At 48.7% G+C, this 18,998-nt stretch overlaps 2 protein-coding genes across 4 annotated transcripts in view; both read right to left on the reverse strand.

The window, feature by feature from the left end:
• Positions 1–18,998, reverse strand: part of LOC147987976 (cysteine-rich receptor-like protein kinase 7) — a 111,926-nt gene that overhangs the window by 18,484 nt on the left and 74,444 nt on the right. The window lies entirely within an intron of this gene.
• Positions 6,067–9,549, reverse strand: LOC147987978 (receptor like protein kinase S.2-like). 3 transcript variants are annotated; one of them, XM_087545530.1, is made up of 8 exons: positions 9,400–9,549; positions 9,089–9,248; positions 8,699–8,960; positions 8,347–8,578; positions 8,118–8,268; positions 7,446–8,013; positions 6,889–7,258; positions 6,067–6,766 (listed from the first exon to the last, which is right to left on the reverse strand). In XM_087545530.1, the coding sequence occupies exons 1-8, from the start codon at positions 9,483–9,485 to the stop codon at positions 6,211–6,213; spliced, it is 2,385 nt and encodes a 794-aa protein (XP_087401656.1). In that variant the 5' UTR covers positions 9,486–9,549; the 3' UTR covers positions 6,067–6,210. The 3 variants fall into 3 exon arrangements, with proteins under 3 accessions (XP_087401656.1, XP_087401658.1, XP_087401657.1); XM_087545532.1 differs by having other exon boundaries at positions 8,699–8,824; positions 9,089–9,240; positions 9,400–9,534; XM_087545531.1 differs by having other exon boundaries at positions 8,699–9,240; positions 9,400–9,534.

An 18,998-nucleotide genomic window follows, 5' to 3' on the forward strand; every position in this document is an offset into this window, starting at 1 on the left:
AATGGTTCAATAACAAGTGAATAGTTCATAGGCATTTCTTGACGTCTACTAATATTACCAATTCTTTGATATTCATCTCACTTTCAGTTTATCAACTGAATTGCTTGAGGACAAGCAAAGGTTTAAGCTTGGGGGAGTTGATACGTCTCCGTCGTATCTACTTTGCCAAACACTTTTGCCCTTGTTTTGGACTCTAACTTGCATGATTTGAATGGAACTAACTCAGAATGACCTGAAACTCCACGAAACTTATTTTTGGAAAATAAGAAAAATACTTGCGAAAGAATCAAGGCCAGGGGGCCCACACCCTTTCCACGAGGGTGGGAGGCGCGCCTACCCCCCTGGGCGTGCCCCCTGCCTCGTGGGCCCCCTGGTGCTCCACCGACCTCAACTCCAACTCCATATATTCGTGTTCGGGGAGAAAAAAAATCAGAGAGAAGGATTCATCGCGTTTTACGATTCGGAGCCGCCTCCAAGCCCTAAACTCTCTCGGGAGGGCTGATCTGGAGTCCGTTCGGGGCTCCAGAGAGGGGAATCCGTCGCCGTCATCATCATCAACCATGCTCCATCACCAATTTCATGATGCTCACCGCCGTGCGTGAGTAATTCCATCGTAGGCTTGCTGGACGGTGATGGGTTGGATGAGATCTATGATGTAATCGAGTTAGTTTTGTTAGGGTTTGATCCCTAGTATCCACTATGTTCTAAGATTGATGTTGCTATGACTTTGCTATGCTTAATGCTTGTCACTAGGGCCCGAGTGCCATGATTTCAGATCTGAACCTATTATGTTTTCATGAATATATGTGAGTTCTTGATCCTATCTTGCAAGTCTATAGTCACCTACTATGTGTTATGATCCGGCAACCCCGAAGTGACAATAATCGGGACCACTCCCGGTGATGACCGTAGTTTGAGGAGTTCATGTATTCACTATGTGTTAATGCTTTGTTCCGGTACTCTATTAAAAGGAGGCCTTAATATCCCTTAGTTTCCCTTAGGACCCCGCTGCCACGGGAGGGTAGGACAAAAGATGTCATGCAAGTTCTTTTCCATAAGCACGTGTGGCTATATTCGGAATACATGCCTACATTACATTGATGAATTGGAGCTAGTTCCGTGTCACCCTATGTTATGACTGTTACATGATGAACCGCATCCGACATAATTATCCATCACCGATCCAATGCCTACGAGCTTTTCACATATAGTTCTTCGCTTATTTACTTTTCCGTTGCTATTGTTACAATCACTACAAAAACCGAAAAATATTACTTTTGCTACCATTACCTTTGCTACCGTTACCACTACTATGATATTACTTTGCTACTAAACACTTTGCTGCAGATATTAAGTTTCCAGGTGTGGTTGAATTGACAAGTCAACTGCTAATACTTGAGAATATTCTTTGGCTCCCCTTGTGTCGAATCAATAAATTTGGGTTGAATACTCTACCCTCGAAAACTGTTGCGATCCCCTACACTTGTGGGTTATCAGGTATTCTCTGCAAGCACTGAATTATCGGTAACAGATAGTTTTGTGATAAGGTAATTCGTAACGGGTAACAAGTCACTAAAGTAAACAAGGTGCAGCAAGGTGGCCCAATCCTTTTTGTAGCAAAGGACAAGCCTGGACAAACTCTTATATAAAGGAAAGCGCTCCCGAGGACACATGGGAATTATCTTCAAGCTAGTTTTCATCATGCTCATATGATTCGCGTTCGTTACTTTGATAATTTGATATGTGGGTGGACCGGTGCTTGGGTAATGCCCTTCTTTGGGCAGGCATCCCACTTATGATTAACCACTCTCGCAAGCATCCGCAACTATGAAAGAAGAATTAAGGTAAACCTAACCATAGCATGAAACATATGGATCCAAATCAGCCCCTTACGAAGCAACACATAAACTAGGGTTTAAGCTTCTGTCACTCTAGCAACCCATCATCTACTTATTACTCCCTCCGTTCCGTTATATAAGGTGTATTTGTTTTTTCAAAAGTCAAACGAGTACAAGTTTGACCGAGTTTTTATAAAAATATATCAACACTCACAATATGAAATTGATCTCATTTGATCCATCATGAAAAGTAGTTTCATATTTTATCTACTAGGTATTGCAGATGTTGTTATTTTATTCTATAATCTTGGTCAAACATTCAAATGGTTGACTTGCACGGAAACCAATACACCTTATATTCTGGAATGGAGGGAGTATTTCCCAATGCCTTTCATTGACAATGGTCTCACCATCATTCCGTGCATCGTCCTCGTTTGCATCCACATCATCATCACCCAATGGTCTAGCGTCATCGTTTCTAACCACATCATCATCATCAGGTTGCTCTTGATAGAACACTCCCTCGTATGTCATGGGGTTAATGTTGTAGTAATTGTCTTCATTCGGGTCCGGTAGCTTACCATGTGGCGACGCCTTGAACACAACTTCCCAACCCTTTAGGTACTCTTTCTGGCATGGGTAAGGCAGATAATAAACTTGTGTAGCTTGGGTAGCCGCAATGAAGAGATCGGCTCCGGCATAGACGGTTGATAGTTTAACTTCGACCAAATTAATGGAAGGCATATGTTTTACCCCCTCCCGCGGATCGAACCATCGGCATTTGATCACAGGCAGACTTAGGGTCTCGCGCCCCTTGCAGAATTTAATCTCATATATATATTTTGTACCCTTCCGTAGTAGTCTACTGAATTTTGACCAGGGGTGTACACTCCGGTATTTATAGTTTTGGGATTAGGCCGGCTGTTCTGGTGCTCCTCTGTATGGAAGCGATACCCATTCACATCATACTTTTTACATGTCATGACGGCAGGGTCAAAACCCATGGAAACCCATCTCAATTCATCATCCATAGATATGTTCGGATCTTTTCCCTACAAGTATAATTGAAATTGCTCGGTGCATTAGTTCGGTTAACTAATAAATGTTGAACTAGGTATTTAATAGGGGAATGTGGAAAATTACTTTCTCCATGAACCAAGCAACAAAATTTTTACGTCCAGGGTTTCCATGACAGAGAAGAGTAAGTGCCACCGCCTCAGTAGGAGGATTCATTCCCGTCCATCCCTCTTGAACGAAATCAGTAAAAGAAGAAAAGCGGTGTTAGACCGGGACTAAGTGAACATAGAACATGATGATGTGGAAGACATAAAGGAATGGTGTAGTGGTATTAGCTTATCCACACTTCCTCAACTTCCTTGATGTTGTGCAAGATATAGAACATGAGGTCCTCCCACTCTTGTCATGGCATATTATAAGATTTTGAGGCCCCAGCCCTCCCACCTTGCACATTGAATAGATGGAGCCTGGGTTGATACTTGGGCTCTTCTATATTGTATCGAGGCACCTTGTTATGCAGATGGGGAACGTGGTCTGGATAGTATGATGTCCTGAGGTCTAACACCTCCTCTAGGATAAGTGCCTCAACTATGGAAGCTTCAATCTTAGCTTTGTTTCCGGTGGGGGTGGCCGGCGCGTGGTCGGGGTGGGGCGGCGCGGGGTCGGAGCGGGGCGGGCGGCGACGGGCTCGGGGCGGGCAGTGGCATGCTCGGGGCCGTCGACGCGGGTCGGGGCGGGTGGCGCGGGGTCTGTGCGGGGTCGGGGCATCAGGCGCGGGGCGGGCTCGGGGCGGGCGACGGCACGGTCGGGGCAGGTGGCGGGGCGGGCTCAGGGCGGGCAGAGAGGACGTCGGAGGTGGTGGGCGGCGGCGGTGAGAGGGTGGCGGCGGTGTTTGGATCGGCGCGGGGTTAGGGTCGGGTGCGGTTGGGGGGAGAGGGAGAGAAATGAGTGGAGGAGGAGGCCCACCGAGTGGATAAGGTGGCCCTATGTCGACGGCTCTGCCGTTGGCATAGGCTGGGACCACATGTCAGTGGTAGCGAGCAGAGTGGATAAGGTGGCCCAATGCCGAGGGCCAGGCCTTCGGCATAGATAGGAGGCCTATGCCGACGGCTAGACCGTAGGCATAGATGGCTACCACTTTTTTTTTGAAAAAATAGTTCCACCTCGCCGGCACCTGGAGGGGGAAAACGGACGCGTCGGGTCTACACGGAGGGGACCTTGCTGTGGGTTTGGCCTGTATGTTGCTCCAAAGTGTTCCTATGGGCTGACCTAACACAACCGGGTGGAGAGTTCCACTCATCAAAGCCCGTCCGTGTAAAGTCAAAGTGCTAGATCTCGTGGTCAAACGCTGCAGGGTTAGGCGGGACGGGGGTCCTGGGGGGTAGCAATGCCACCGGAGCGTTGCACCGGGCCCTCATACACGCGGGATGGTGTGGTGGCATGTCTGAAGAGGCGGCACGCGTCTCCGGGGTGTGGCCCCCCACACGGACGGCGGCACCGCCAGCACCTGGAGGGGGGAAACGGACGCGTCGGGTCTACATGGAGGGTATCTTGCTGTGGGTTTGGCCCGGATGTTGCTCCAAAGTGTTCCTATGGGCTTTCCTAACACAACCGGGTGGAGAGGTCCACTGGTTAAAGCCCGTCCGTGTAAAGTCAAAGGGCTAGATCTCATGGTCAAATGCTACAGGGTTAGGCGGGACAGGGGCCCTAGGGGTAGCAATGCTACCGGAGCGTCGTGCCGGGCCCTCATAAATGCGGGGTGGTGTGGTGGCATGTCTGAAGAGGCGGCACACGTCTCCGGGGTGTGGCCCCCCTCACGGACGGCGGCGCCGCCGGCACCTGGAGGGGGAAAACGGACGCGTCGGGTCTACACGGAGGGGATCTTGCTGTGGGTTTGGCCCGGATGTTGCTCCAAAGTGTTCCTATGGGCTTTCCTAACACAACCGGGTGGAGAGGTCCACTGGTCAAAGCCCGTCCGTGTAAAGTCAAAGGGCAAGATCTCGTGGTCAAACGCTACAGGGTTAGGCGGGACGGGGGCCCTGGGGGTAGCAATGCCACCGGAGCATCGCACCGGGCCCTCATACATGCGGGGTGGTGTGGTGGCTTGTCTGAAGAGGCGGCACGCGTCTCCGGGGTGTGGCCCCCCTCACGGACGGCGGCGCCGCCGGCACCCGGAGGGGGAAAACGGACACGTCGGGTCCACACGGAGGGGATCTTGCTGTGGGTTTGGCCCGGATGTCGCTCCAAAGTGTTCCTCTGGGCTTTCCTAGCACAACCGGGTGGAGAGGTCCACTGGTCAAAGCCCGTCCGTGTAAAGTCAAAGGGCTAGATCTTGTGGTCAAACGCTACAGGGTTAGGCCGGACGGGGGCCCTGAGGGGGTAGCAATGCCACCGGAGTGTCGCACCGGGCCCTCATACATGCGGGGTGGTGTGGTGGCATGTCTGAAGAGGCGGCACGCGTCTCCGGGGTGTGGCCCCCCTCCAAGTGACGGCGACACTGCCTTGCGTGGAGGGTGGGCCACACCGCGGAGCCCCAAGACGGGCGTCTACGCATGCCAGAGCACTTTCACACATGCATCGGGACCCATGCGATGTTTCAGTGGCATAGCTACACCCCGAAGGCCACCCCGAATCCCCCCACTAACCAGATTCCCTCCGTGTCTACCGTTTCCCCCCTCCGTGACATGGTGACAGTGACGTCCGTGAGGGGGGCAATCGATATACCATCGGGGTATGTTTTTTGTTTACATAAAGCACCTTTATCTTGTGAAAAAAATAAAAAGTAAAAAATAATATAAAGTAAAAAAAATGTATGCCGCCGTCGGCATAGCTGCGCACACGGAGCTACGATCCCACGGATCGATGACGTGGCATCGCACGCGGATCGATGACGTGGCAGAGGGCATGGGTCAGGCCTATGCCGACGGCTATGCCGTAGGCCTATCTCTGCCACACCACGGGCCGCCGTCGGCATAGATGGACATATGCCGACGGCCTAGGGCAGGCCGTAGGCGTAGAAACGCCGTCGGCATATCTCAATCCGTCGTCATAGATGAAGCCGTCGGCGTAGGCGGATATTCTGGTAGTGGAGGGTGGGCATTTGCAACAAAAATTTATTGAATCATGAGATGAACGACCAGTTACATGACCGCATAGGTTACATGAGTGGAGACACAATGCTGGATCAATCCCATTATTGAGCAGGGAGATGTTGAATAGGTGCAGGTGCGTGCACACACACATGGTAACTTATAGCATATGGTAAACAATAACATGGAAAGTTAATAGCTTTAGCTCGTGATCAACTTTGTCGTTGTACAGATTGCGTAAGGCTTCACTGCAGGTGCGAGCATCTTCACCTGCCTGTGTCGAGACTCACATATGCTCCGTGCATGCTTTTTAATTGGGACAACACAATATGGATTGTTGGACGGTCACCGCGGCGTGCTTCGACACAATGGAGCCCGATCGACAAAGCTCCTTCGATTTTGTCCTTGAACTCGGTCCCTAACCGTGTGTCAGCTGCAATGAAAATCGCATTTTTCTTCTGACACTCACGAACCCTCTCAATGAGGGTGTTTTTCCCGGCGATATCCATTAGGTTCGGCTTTGCAGCACATAGAACCTCGAGCAACAGCACTCCGAAGCTGTAGACATCAGAATCCTTACTTATCTTCTTGTTTTTCCAGCATAACGGGTCCATGTAGGCTTGTGTTCCAATGACTACTTCCGTGGAGACCGAGGTTACCGCACGGGTGAGTTGCATCACCAAGCCGAAGTCACACAGTTTAGCTTTGAAGTTCCTATCCAGCATCACATTACCTGGCTTGATATCCATATGCAGGACGGGTTTCTCACAATTATTATGGAGGTAGTCAAGACCCGATGCTATTCCAACTAGTATGTTGTACCTGAAACACAGACGACGCATTCTCTTTCAGACAAGTAATTTGAAGATTGCAAGGTCGTCGTTTCTTTTGCTGAATGAAGAAAAGACTAATCTGCAGGCTATATTTGTGTTTAACTTAACTACCTTTGGTGCCAATCTAGAACTAAAGTTGAACTGTAAAGCCGGGCCTCAAGGTTGAGATCCTCCGCTAGTTCGTAGACAAGGAAGAGCTCTTGCCTATCGTCACTCCAACCCATAAGACGTATAATGTTGCAATGGTTCAAGGGGCTCATAATGTCAATCTCATTATTAAAAGCTTGCCTCGCTTGGTCTGATCTAGCATGTGTACTCTTTTTTATTGCCACAGGCACTTCTGTTTGTTTCCCCTCTTTGTCTTGCAGCTTCACCATACCTTTATAGACTCTGCCAAAGCCACCCTCTCCAATCTTTTGTATCTCCGCGAACTCACGTGTTGCAGTCTTCAATTGCCGGTAAGAGAACTCTCGGACATGCCCTATGGAAACAGAAAAATCAATATATAGAGACACACACATAGGTATCTCCTCGCTGGAAATCTTTGAGAGGCAGGCAGAACTGTGCAGAAGATGCTAAAGTGAAAAGGGAGATGTCATGCGATGCACTGCCTATCTCAAACAGAACATAAGAGTGATTGAGGAAGGAAATGGAGAAAGGGCATGTACCGATGATCTTGGGCTTCCTGTGGATGACCGCGCGGAAGAATTCCATGAAGCCACCACTTGGTGGTCGTGGTGGTGGCGGAGGCGGCGACATAACATAACTACTCACTGGAGGTGGGCGCTGAAGTGGTGTTGGAGATCCAATGTAAGATGGTGGTGGGGAAGGGGGTGTGAATGGTGTTGAAAGTGGAGCTGATACTACAGGTTGAACAACATTTGAAGTGGAAGCAGGCAGTGCTGATGGTTCTTGTCCAAAATAAGTAACCATCTCCATCATATTTGAATTGGAAGCGGGGGGTGCTGATGGTTCTTGTTCATAATAAGTAATCTTCTCCACAAAATTTGAATTGGAAGTAGGCAGATCTTGTTCGTAATCAGTAGCCTTTTCAATAAGAAGTTCAGTCTTGTTAAGTTCATGTATGGTATCCACTATACTTGGCCTTTTGTGCCTATCATCGTCCATGCAGCGCAGTGCAATCTCAGTGCACCTTTTCACTTGCTTGCAGTGTGCCTCTAGTGGCTCGGGAGAACTCCATATTGTTTGCAACCTTTTTCTCCAATTTCCATGTACCTGTTTAATAGAAGTGTAAAGCTAGAATTACAGCATGCAAAGGTAGAGCATTTGTTCAAAATAAACATGGCCCTTTTGTCCTGTTGAAGAGATAGCATTCTTACTTGATCAAGAAACTCTTGGTACTGCATTTCAGCATATCTTGTATGGCCGCTAGGCCCTGCAATTATCTCGGTCATTACAACACCCAAGCTAAATATGTCCAACTTCTTTGAGACCTTCCTTTCAGAAAAGTATTCCGGTGCCATGTATCCACTGCACATGGCAACCTAAATATTATAAATACAGTTTATTCATTGGAAATGGTTTCATTCGTAGGAAGCATTTACTTACCGAGTTCCTGCAATAGGACTTTGTGTTATTCTGGTTTGCTCTTCGCCGGCGAGCTTGGATAAACCAAAATCTGCCAGTTTTGGGGCCAAGTTTTCATCTAGAAGTATATTGTCTGGTTTTAGGTCCAGATGGTAAAATGGGTTTTTGAATCCTTCATGAAGGTATTTTAAACCTTCACAAGCTCCTTTGATAATCTTGTAACGTGTTTTCCAATCGAGTCCAACACATTCGTCTGCAAATTTATTATACAAAGAAGCTGTGAGTGGAATCCAGATATAGATGATTTGTTTCTTGACAATGCTTCATAACATAAGTATGTATGTACTGTACTTGAAGTGGAGTGGTCTCGTACCAGATATATGCTTTTTAAGGCTCCCCTTGGACATATACTCGAAGCAAAGAGCTTTATATGTTGTTTCAGCAAAAACAACTCTTCCTTCGAATTTTGTATGTTCGCGTTGTGTTTCATAGCAGTAGCCTACTAACCGTATAATGTTTGGATGATTAAGCATCATAAGATTATCAAACTCATGTATGAATTGCTTGTCATCAATTGTTTGTATGTTGTTATGGAGCCGCTTTACAGCGATCTCTCGTCCGTCGTCGCACACACCCTTATCAACATGTATTATCAGCACACAACATCATATTTCAAGTAGAAAATATAAGTATCAAGCTTTGTTTGTTGACTACGTGTCAGAAACATTTTTGGTAGAAACAAAGTGTCATGAATCAGTCTTACCCTGTAAACTCTTCCATACGCACCATAACCAAGTAATCGCTCCTCGGAGAAATCATTCGTGATTTTTTCTAACAATTTCAGCGGTATACTTGTTGGCTCCCTGGCTTCACAGTGTGACCTTTCGCCAGTGTTAATGTCTCCGCTGGTATAAACTGAATCCCTACCCACGGCAAACGTATAATATGACAAGTTAAGAATTTAACCAAAGATCTATATGTGAGTCGATCGGGTGATATCATCAGATGTGTTAAGCTAGCCGCATAAGAACCTGCAGCAATCCTAGAGAGGAGAGAAGAACCTAGCCTACAAACCTGGAGCTGGAGCTGGACCTTGAGCCCGAGAAATGGCCGTCTGTCTTCTGCTGCTCTACTTCCTCGTCGCCTCCAGGAGATGCCATTGCTAGACTTGCTTTCCACGGAGAGGGGAGAAATGAAGATGGTCGTCGGTGTGTGATGGATCCATCCGGCCATATCAATCAGTACAATATTTTATAATGATTACTCGCTGGCGCCCACATGGTCGTAATACAGCATCTTGTCAACACTAAGGGTTGGGTTTGGTGGCGGCTACATTTGATTTTTCTATTTTTACTTAAGCAAAAGTACTCGTAACTACTCTGAGCAATTACTAAGAGTAAAAACACTGAACCAGTCCTTTTTTTTTTGCAACATCGTATTAGTACCTTCCACCGAAGTCGTAACTACTCTGAAGCAGTTTCCAAATTCGAAGTGACTTGTCATTAAAATTTCACTTTGCTCATATTTGAAGCCCTCACAGTCGGTTGGATTACAAATTAAACTATCCAATTTTTGTCGGTAGCAATTGGCGTTACTTGGATCCCGCCAAGATGGGTGTTTCATGCAGGATGATGTACATTGAATTGGTCTTTCACACAAGACCAAGTGGCGAATATTTTGACAAAAATAACTACAACTTGACCGTTCTTGTCAGGGAAATATTATAGGTACACTGCATTGGCCTTCCCCACAAGTTCAAGTGGCAGATAATTTGCAAAATCAATATCAACTTACCCATTCTTTTCATAGGAATCCAATAACTCAATGTACTAGTTCCAATGGAGAGAGGTTGTCTAAATGGTAGTTGTGAATACTCCATCCCAAACTAAGAGTTTTTTTTTTAGAAAAGGAGGATGACCCCCGGCCTCTGCATCTGGGAGATGCATGCGGCCATTTTATTGATTATTCTTGAGGACCTTGCAAAGTAGAACAACAATATGCCTGAATCCGCCATCTTGGCAACATCTACCGCTACTCCTATCCAAATGATGAAGGGGTGCAAGCTGGGCCACATACCCAGACCTCTCACCTAAGCCTAACATCTAAAGCCGGAGGCCCCGACCGAGTCATCTGCCGGGTCCGGGGCTCAAACCGGTCCGACGCACTCACATGTGTCGTCGCCGCCATCTTCCACTGGTCCATCATTAGAGCAGATTGAGGTGAGAACCTTGGCAGGTCCTCCGCCATCGACGCCACCACGACTCCAAACGGCGACCTTCACCTACGCGAGCCTTGGCAGGTCCTCCGGCATTGACGCCACCACAATGCCAAACGACGACCTCCACCTACGCGAGTCCATCTCCAAGGAACGGATGTAAATCCATGCTAGGATAGGCCGCACCACCGCCGTCGCCCACCACCCACAAGCGCCACCCAAGCCCAAGGTTCCCAAAGCGGCGCCTTCAAGAAGGGAACGGCGCCCTCAGGCATCGCCGTCGGCGCGGCCGGTCATGGACGGCCAGGGATTTCGCCCGAACTAGATCCCGGCCACCAGCAGTGCCTCCTGTACAGAACCGGCGACCAAGAGGAAGCGCGGCCCGACCAGGCTGGCCCGCATGCCAAACAGGGGAGGAGGGGAGGCGCCAGATCGCGCGCATCGACCGCCATAGAAGCCGCCGCCGGCCGCCAACGACCACCGGATCCCACCGCCCGCGTGGTTGGGACGCCAGACCACCGCCCGCACGGCTGCTAGCCGGCCGTGCCTTGCCAATGGAGCCGCCGCTCCAGATCCGGGGTTCCCCACGCAGAGGCATGGCAACCGAGGCCCCGACTAACTTCAGAGAAAGAAATCACTACTGCGGAGAAGATGCCATCACCGTTGGTTCACAAACGTGATCACCATTGGTCTTCAGACCCTATCGCCACCAGTTTTCCAACTAATGACGATGACCATTTTCTGCATCGATTTATGTCCACAACCGATGGCGATAGATGATTGTAGCCATCGCTTGAGTAGAGCAAGCAATGTACACAATTATTCGGGCCGGCTCCGGCGCGGCCTCGACGCCCACTATGCAGGGAGGCAGGGGAGTGGCTTGGACAGGGGGCGGTGATGCTGACGGTGTGCCAGCTGCAGCGCGAAGGCAGGAACTTTACGGGCTTCTGAGAGCCCGGCCGGGCCCATGGGGCCACGGGCCTAGTATGTTCCTGCTATTGCGTCCGGTTAGCTACCGGCGTTGACACTGGAGGTGGGGCCCTCCCACGTGCCGACGGTGCTGCTGCGCTAGTCCCGGCTCCTCTTGTTCATTGTGCAGGCCATGCTTCGCGGTGCCATGGTGAGACAGTGTGAGAAGCTTCATGATCGGGTTGGCGCAGGGTGGTGGTCGGTTTGGTGGCGAGCTCCGGAGTTCCTGAGGTGAAGGCTGGGATCGGGAGAAATCCCTGTTGGCTTGGCCGACATCGACGCGATGGCGCCTGAGGGTGCCGCCGGACCTTCCTGGAGGGCATCGAGGCTACCTTTCCTCTCTCCTCGTCGTGTACCGGGGTAAACCCTTGGCAGTAGCGTCATCATCATCACATCCCTTCTTGGAGGTTTTGATTGGTACCGGCTATTCGGAGTCTCGGAGCTTGGTGGGCGATCTCCGGTGGATGCAGCGGTCGCGAGGCTTCTTCGTTTTTGTTGATCCGCCATTGTCGGCATTTGTTTCTTCTGTATTTTCTCTTTCATTTATTTTGGGCGTGACTGTGCTGTTTTCACCCCAGGGGTGCTGAATGTTCGAGCCGAATATCAAACAGACATCGCACCAAAGCCTAACATCTAAAGCTGGATGTCCCAGCGAAGCCACAATGCCGGGACTGGGTCACACACTGGTCCGACGCACTCTCAGAGGCCGCCACCGTCGTCTTCCATTGATCCATCTCCAGAGCAGGTATTAACGCACAGACCTTGCCAGGCCTGCCGTCGACGCCACCATGGCGCCTGACAACGCCACCATCCTACACATATCCATCCACACGCACCCGTTGCCGAAACTTCGCATCGCCATGCCACCGTGATCCGCTGTCGGTCTTGTGCAAGGTAGATGTAAAACCGCTCCTCATCTTGTCCCCTCCAGCCAACACTTGCTCCAAACGGAGGAAGAACGACATTGAAGGCGCCGCCATCATCCAGTCCGGTAAACCCAGAACTAGGGTTTCCACTGGAACATCCCGGTCAAGTTGATGTGACCAGCAACAATGATGCCTCGAGAAGGAAACAACGTTAGAGACGCCACCATCGTCCGCCAAGACCGTAGTCAAGCGCGGTTTTCATCGGAAGCCGCATCGTCCCGATCTCGTGGCTGGCTGAAACCATGCGAGCTTCGCCATGAAGACGTATGCTGCCGCTGGTACTCCGGTGGAGATCCTCCATCCCCTCACCGGAGCCCTCATCATGCTGGTGACCACTCACGTGAAGAATCAACGACGGATCTGGTGGGATCCAGATCCGTGGCCACGGCCATGCCCACCATCGTCAACAGCACCAGCCACTAGTAGAAAACAGTCCATTTGTCCTGGTTCCAAAGGGCCTTTAGTCCTGGTTCTGGAACTGGGACAAAAGGGTCGGGACTAAAGCCCAAACCCTTTAGTCCCGGTTCCCTTACGAACTGGGACAGAAGGGGCTCCACGTGGCCACTGCGGGGTGCCCAGGCAGGAGCACCTTTAGTCCCGGTTGGTAACACCAACCGGGACCAAAAGGCATCCAAGTGTCAGCACCTGGCAGGAGCTGAGGTTTTTTTGAAAGGGGGTGGGTTTAGGGGTTTTTTTTGGGGGGGGGGGTTAATTTAGGGTGTTAGCTAGCTAATAGAGAGAAGTGTCCTCTCTTATCTCCGTGCTTGGTCGACGCTAGCTACTATACGTATAGAGAGAACTCGACACGCTAGGTAGTAACCAAATGAAGGAACCATTAAATACAAGATCATCATGAACATATACAGAGAGGAGTGACCTCTCTTTCTCCGAGAGATTGTTTGAACAACAAGTTTTCGTATATCTATCAGACGCTACTAGGTACATATATACAATATAAGATCTCTTACAATCCCTAACATCTCATGTCTATCTCAATTTCCACATGGTATTTTTCGGCTTTATTGATGACGTGGTCCAGAAAGAATCCCGCCAATTCCTCTTGAATTGCGTTTATGCGATCATGTGGTAGGAGTTCATCCTGCATCTGCCAGACCTAATTTGAAGAAGGGGATGTATATGAATGAAACTCAACATAAATGATGGTAATAAAATAAAAATTGTGAATATTTTTTCTTACGCACATCATATTGTTTTTTAGAGTGGCCCCGCTTATTAGAGATCGTCACGTTGTAGATGTACTCGCAAACATAGTATCCACAAAAATCATTCCCGGCTTCCTGCCACAACCACTTTACGAGAAATAGATTTCAATCAAACTGATAATCAAGCATTATAAATGGTATTGATGAAACTAGAATCAATGGCAGATGTGCGGAACTAGGTAGTAGCACTTACTTTCGGGAGTGTAAATCGCAGCTCCCTCAACAGTCCCAAAGTCATTGTGGTGAACTCTTTCCAAACCCTGTCAGACAAAGAAAATAATCATTTGATATCAGGATCAAATGAACAAAGTTGCCGATATGGTGCGATAATGATCAAGTGAACTTACTTCTAGAGCATTACAGTCATGTTTGCATAGTCCTGGGGATCTTTTCGTCTCGAGTCTATGACGGTTACTACTCCCTTCTCAAGCTGGATCTCTAGCAGAATAAAGTGGAAGCTGCGCACGCATGCATAACTCATCAATTACATTACTATAACCTTGAGTAATAATAAGGGAAACCGAATATGCATAAGACATTAACACTCACTTGAAGTTGTAAGGAAAGAGTATTTTATCTTTGTGTTAATTTTAAGCAACGATTGTAGCAAGTTGTCCTCGATTTTTGTGACATTGTGTTTAACCGTCCATTCATGTATGATATCTGGGTTAATGAACCCAATGTCCCAGATTTGTGCTTTCCTGCATTCGACGATCTTCAATTTTCATAATAGTGAGGATAATTATATATACATGCAATGAAAGAGCTGAGCTATATGTATAGAGAGAGACTTAATTATAGAAGTAGTACTTACAGACAGTAGCAAGTCACGAGTGTTTTGTCAAGGGTCTTTTTATTGTATAACTGGAATAACTCCTCAAATGCAACAGAAAACAGACCAGTTCCAAAGACGTCGTGCTCCTCTTTAATTCTCATTGTCAAAACAACCTTCCCAGACTCCCTGCAGGTTTTCATGTACCATTCATGGAATCTTCGCATCATCGTTGTTAGAGGAGGATGATCAGGTTTCATGAGAGGCTGCCCGTGCTGGTATCTTAATTCATCCACCTCCATTGTATCAAAGTGTACATCATCGCTCAGGTAATCAGCAGGATTGGTACCGGGCACCATCCCCGACAGATTAGCGATGATATCGCTAGACACCTTGAGCGGGGGGAATGATTGGTTCGCCTGTTCCCCAAGCTGGGGAATTTTTTCCCACTTCTTCGTTCTTCTAACCTTTTATCACTAGAAGTAGTTCCCGACCGGCGCACTTCTTGTAGTGTCTTTTTAAGAGCGCGGACATGGTTGTCATCCGGCGGAGGCGGTGGTGGTCGCTTCAGGGCATCGATAGTGTGCTTGAATTTCACCGGATCTATCATCTCTTTCGGAGGTGGAGGTTTCTTTGCAAAAAAGTCCTTCACATAGGCTTCACAGATCTTCGCGTTTTCCTCCACGGTCCTCTCGTATGGTAACTTTTCCAGAGGCTTGAGTGATGGACCGTATCTGAATTACCTCCCGCCTTTGGCTGTACTGCTAGCAGCCGGAGCGGCGGCGTCTCTCTTCCGTCGTTGCTTACGAGGCGGAGTGCTCCCACGCGCTGGAGGAGCCGGAGCGGCGGCATCTGTCTTCTGCCGTTGCTGACCAGGCGGAGGAGGATGCAGACTACTCGGACGCGCCGAAGGAGGTGAAGGAGGAGGCGGAGTGCCGTCCTTACGCGTCGGAGCAGCTGGAGAAGGAGGCGGAGTGCCCTGATCACTCGGCGGCGGCGGCGGCAGAGGAGGAGGAGGATTGCCCTGACTCACCGGAGGAGGAGGAGGAGGCAGAGGCGTTCATTTCGGAAGCTTGATGTGCTTCTTTCGCCATAGACATGGAGTCTTCAGAGCAAGACCCAGCTGAGTCTCCCCTTCACCTGTAGGGTGGTCAAGCTCGAACCCCTCAAATCCCTCCGTTACTTCATCCACCATCACAACAGCATAGCCATGTGGAATCAGACGGAAGCGAAAAGCTCCATCGGTTGCGTCATAAGTTGGCAATGTTGAGCCTCCGTGACAGCATCCACGGGGTAGCTAGGAGCCGTGAAGTTAGGTTGCTAAACGAGCTCGGTAGAAGCCATGTTGCTTCTCCGCTGAGATGGCGCGGTAGCTTCGGGGGTAGCTCCGGCAGCTCGCTGGCTCTCAACTTGTTCCTCTAGCTTTTGTACTCTTGCATTCAGCTTCTGCATTTTGCTGAGCTCTAGGTTCCTCTTCCTCTCCCGGGTTTTGTAACCGCCTGCGCAGGGAAACCCAACCTTCCACTCAACGGAGCCTGGCGTAGCTCGTGGTCGTCCAGGATGCTCAGGATTCCCGAGGGCCTCGGTCAGCTCATCATTCTCTCTGTCGGGAATGGACGGTCCTTGCTGCGCTGCGGCGATACACTTCTGAAGCTTCTTGACGGGTATTGCGAGTTACTCGTCCATCCAAACGCACTTCCCTGTTTCAGGGTCCAAGGTTCCCCCAACTCCGAAGAACCAAGTCCTTGAACGGTCTGGCCAGTTCAGTGTCTCTGGTTTGACCCCTTTTAGCAAGCAGGTCATTCTCAGTTTTGTCCCATAGCGGCCGGGCTTTGAGGTAGCCACCTGACCCCGTGCGATGGTGAAACTTCTTCTTTGCAGCATTTATCTGATTTGTCTCTGACATCTTCTTACTCTTGTCCGATGTCTTGTAGGCCACAAATGCGGGCCAGTGATCTCTTATCTTCTCAAATCGGCCGGTGAATTCTGGAGTCTTCCCTTTGTCATCAAACATTGATCTCAACTCATTCTTCCACCTCCTGAATAGACCTGCCATCTTCTTAAGAGCACACTCCTTGACTAATGGCTCTATAACTGGCTTATCCGGATCCTCCTCTGGCGATAGGGTGAAATTTGCCTTCAGCGAGGTCCAAAGATCTTCTTTCTGTCTATCCTAGACATAAGGAACTTGAGGGTGTTCATTCTTGGGCTTATTCCATAGTTGGATGCTGATCGGGTTCATGTCCCTAACAATAGCCCTGCACTGAGCAGAAAATTCTTCCTTGGTCCGTCTGGGTTCAATCAGTTGGCCATCGTTAGAGATTGTTGTGATCGTGAACCTTCATCCTGGCGCAACCTTTTCTTCGGGCCTCGTCTCATTACCGAAGTTTGGCTCGATCCGGAGGGCCATAGAAGAAGGAAGAAGCGTTAATATATGTACATACCAAAACAATTAATGCATAAATTAGCTAGTCAGCACAGGCTTAATTAATATATATACCTCGCCGGACTTTGCAACAGCTCCCTCCTCTGTTCGGTCACCGGAGCCATCATGATCATGTCCTTCCTCCTCCATTGTTTGATCACCGGAGCCTTCAACCCCTCCTTGCAGACCATCGGTGTCGTTGAGATACGACAAGACATCACCTCCGCCGAGGATTAAGTCCCCCAACAACTATTCTGTTTCCAAGTCTCTTTGCTCCATAGTTTCTGCAAATATTACAACATGGCAATTAATATACAAACATGAGATATGGATATATTAGTGGCAAACATAGACCTAGCTAGCTAATCACAACAAGGAATATTAAATAGTGGCCTCGACGCTTCTACGGTTTGGGGTGGCCTCGACAACGCTCTTTTAACTTAGTAAATTTGGGTGGCCTCGATGCTTCTAGGGTTTGGGGTGGCCTCGGCAACACTTCTAGGGTTTGGCCCGGACCGCCTCTCTCATGAATGTCAAACAAGGGATTTAACAAAATGGCGCCATTCTGGATGTGCAGAAAATGGTCCCTATTTTTCCTGATCTCATCTACCCTTCTATATGTCACGTTGTCTAGTGTCAAAGGATTCAAGAAAACCATGGCTTCATCATTACACTACTAGAAAAACAGCTATAGCCAATATGGACACTAATGGCGCATTATACATGTGGTGCGCTGCTACGTCTTGAGCTTGCGTTGGATTTCCCCGAAGAGGAGAGGATGATGCAGCAGAGTAGCATAAGTATTTCCCTCAGTTTTTGAGAACCAAGGTATCAATCCAGTAGGAGGCTACGCACAAGTCCCTCGTACCTACACAGAACAATAGCTCAACGCAACCAACGCGATTAGGGGTTGTCAATCCCTTCTCGGTAAGTGAGATCTGATAGATAGGATAGATAATATTTTCGGTATTTTTGATATAGAGATGCAAAGTAAAAAGTAAAAGGCAAAGTAAAAAAGCAAAGCAATAATAAAGTAATGGAGATTGATATGATGAGAATAGACCCGGGGACCATAGGTTTCACTAGTGGCTTCTCTCAAGAGCATAAGTATTTCTACGGTGGGTGAACAAATTACTGTTGAGCAATTGACAGAATTGAGCATAGTTATGAGAATATCTAGGTATGATCATGTATATAGGCATCACGTCTGAGACAAGTAGACCGACTCCTGCCTTCATCTACTACTATTACTCCACTCATCGACCGCTATCCAGCATGCATCTAGAGTATTAAGTTAAAAACAGAGTAACGCCTTAAGCAAGATGACATGATGTAGAGGGATAAATTCATGCAATATGATAAAAACCCCATCTTGTTATCCTCGATGGTAACGATAAAATACGTGCCTTGCTGCCCCTTCTGTCACTGGAAAAGGACACCGCAAGATCGAACCCAAAGCTAAGCACTTCTCCCATTGCAAGAACTACCAATCTCGTTGGCCAAACAAAACAGATAATTCGAAGAGACTTGCAAAGATAACCAATCATACATAAAAGAATTCAGAGAAGATTCAAATATTATTCATAGATAGACTTGATCATAAACCCACAATTCACCGCAAAAAGAAGATTACATTGAATAGATTTCCACGAGAGAAGGGGAGAACATTGTATTGAGATCCAAAAAGAGAGAAGAAGCCATCTAGCTAATAACTATGGACCCGAAGGTCTAAGGTAAACTACTCACACTTCATCGGAGGGGCTATGATGATGTAGAAGCCCTCCGTGATGACGGCCCTCTTCCGGCGGAGCTCCGGAACAGGCCCCAAGATGGGATCTCATGGATACAGAAAGTTGCGGCGGTGGAATTAGGTTTTTGGCTCCTGTTCTAATAGTTTGGGGGTACGTAGGTATATGTAGGAGGAAGGAGTACGTCGGTGGAGCTCCAAGGGGCCCACGAGGAAGGGGGGCACGCCCTAGGAGGGGCGCCCCCACCCTCGTGACCGCCTCTTTTGTTCCTTGGAGCAGGGTCCAAGTCTCCTGGATCACGTTCGGTGAGAAAATCGCGCTCCCGAAGGTTTCATTCCGTTTGGACTTCGTTTGATATTCCGTTTCTTCGAAACACTGAAATAGGCAAAAAAAAG

The sequence above is a fragment of the Triticum urartu genome, chromosome 2A (assembly GCF_056163025.1).
Source record: "Triticum urartu cultivar PI428250 chromosome 2A, HENAU_Tu73, whole genome shotgun sequence".
Lineage (NCBI taxonomy): Eukaryota > Viridiplantae > Streptophyta > Magnoliopsida > Poales > Poaceae > Triticum > Triticum urartu.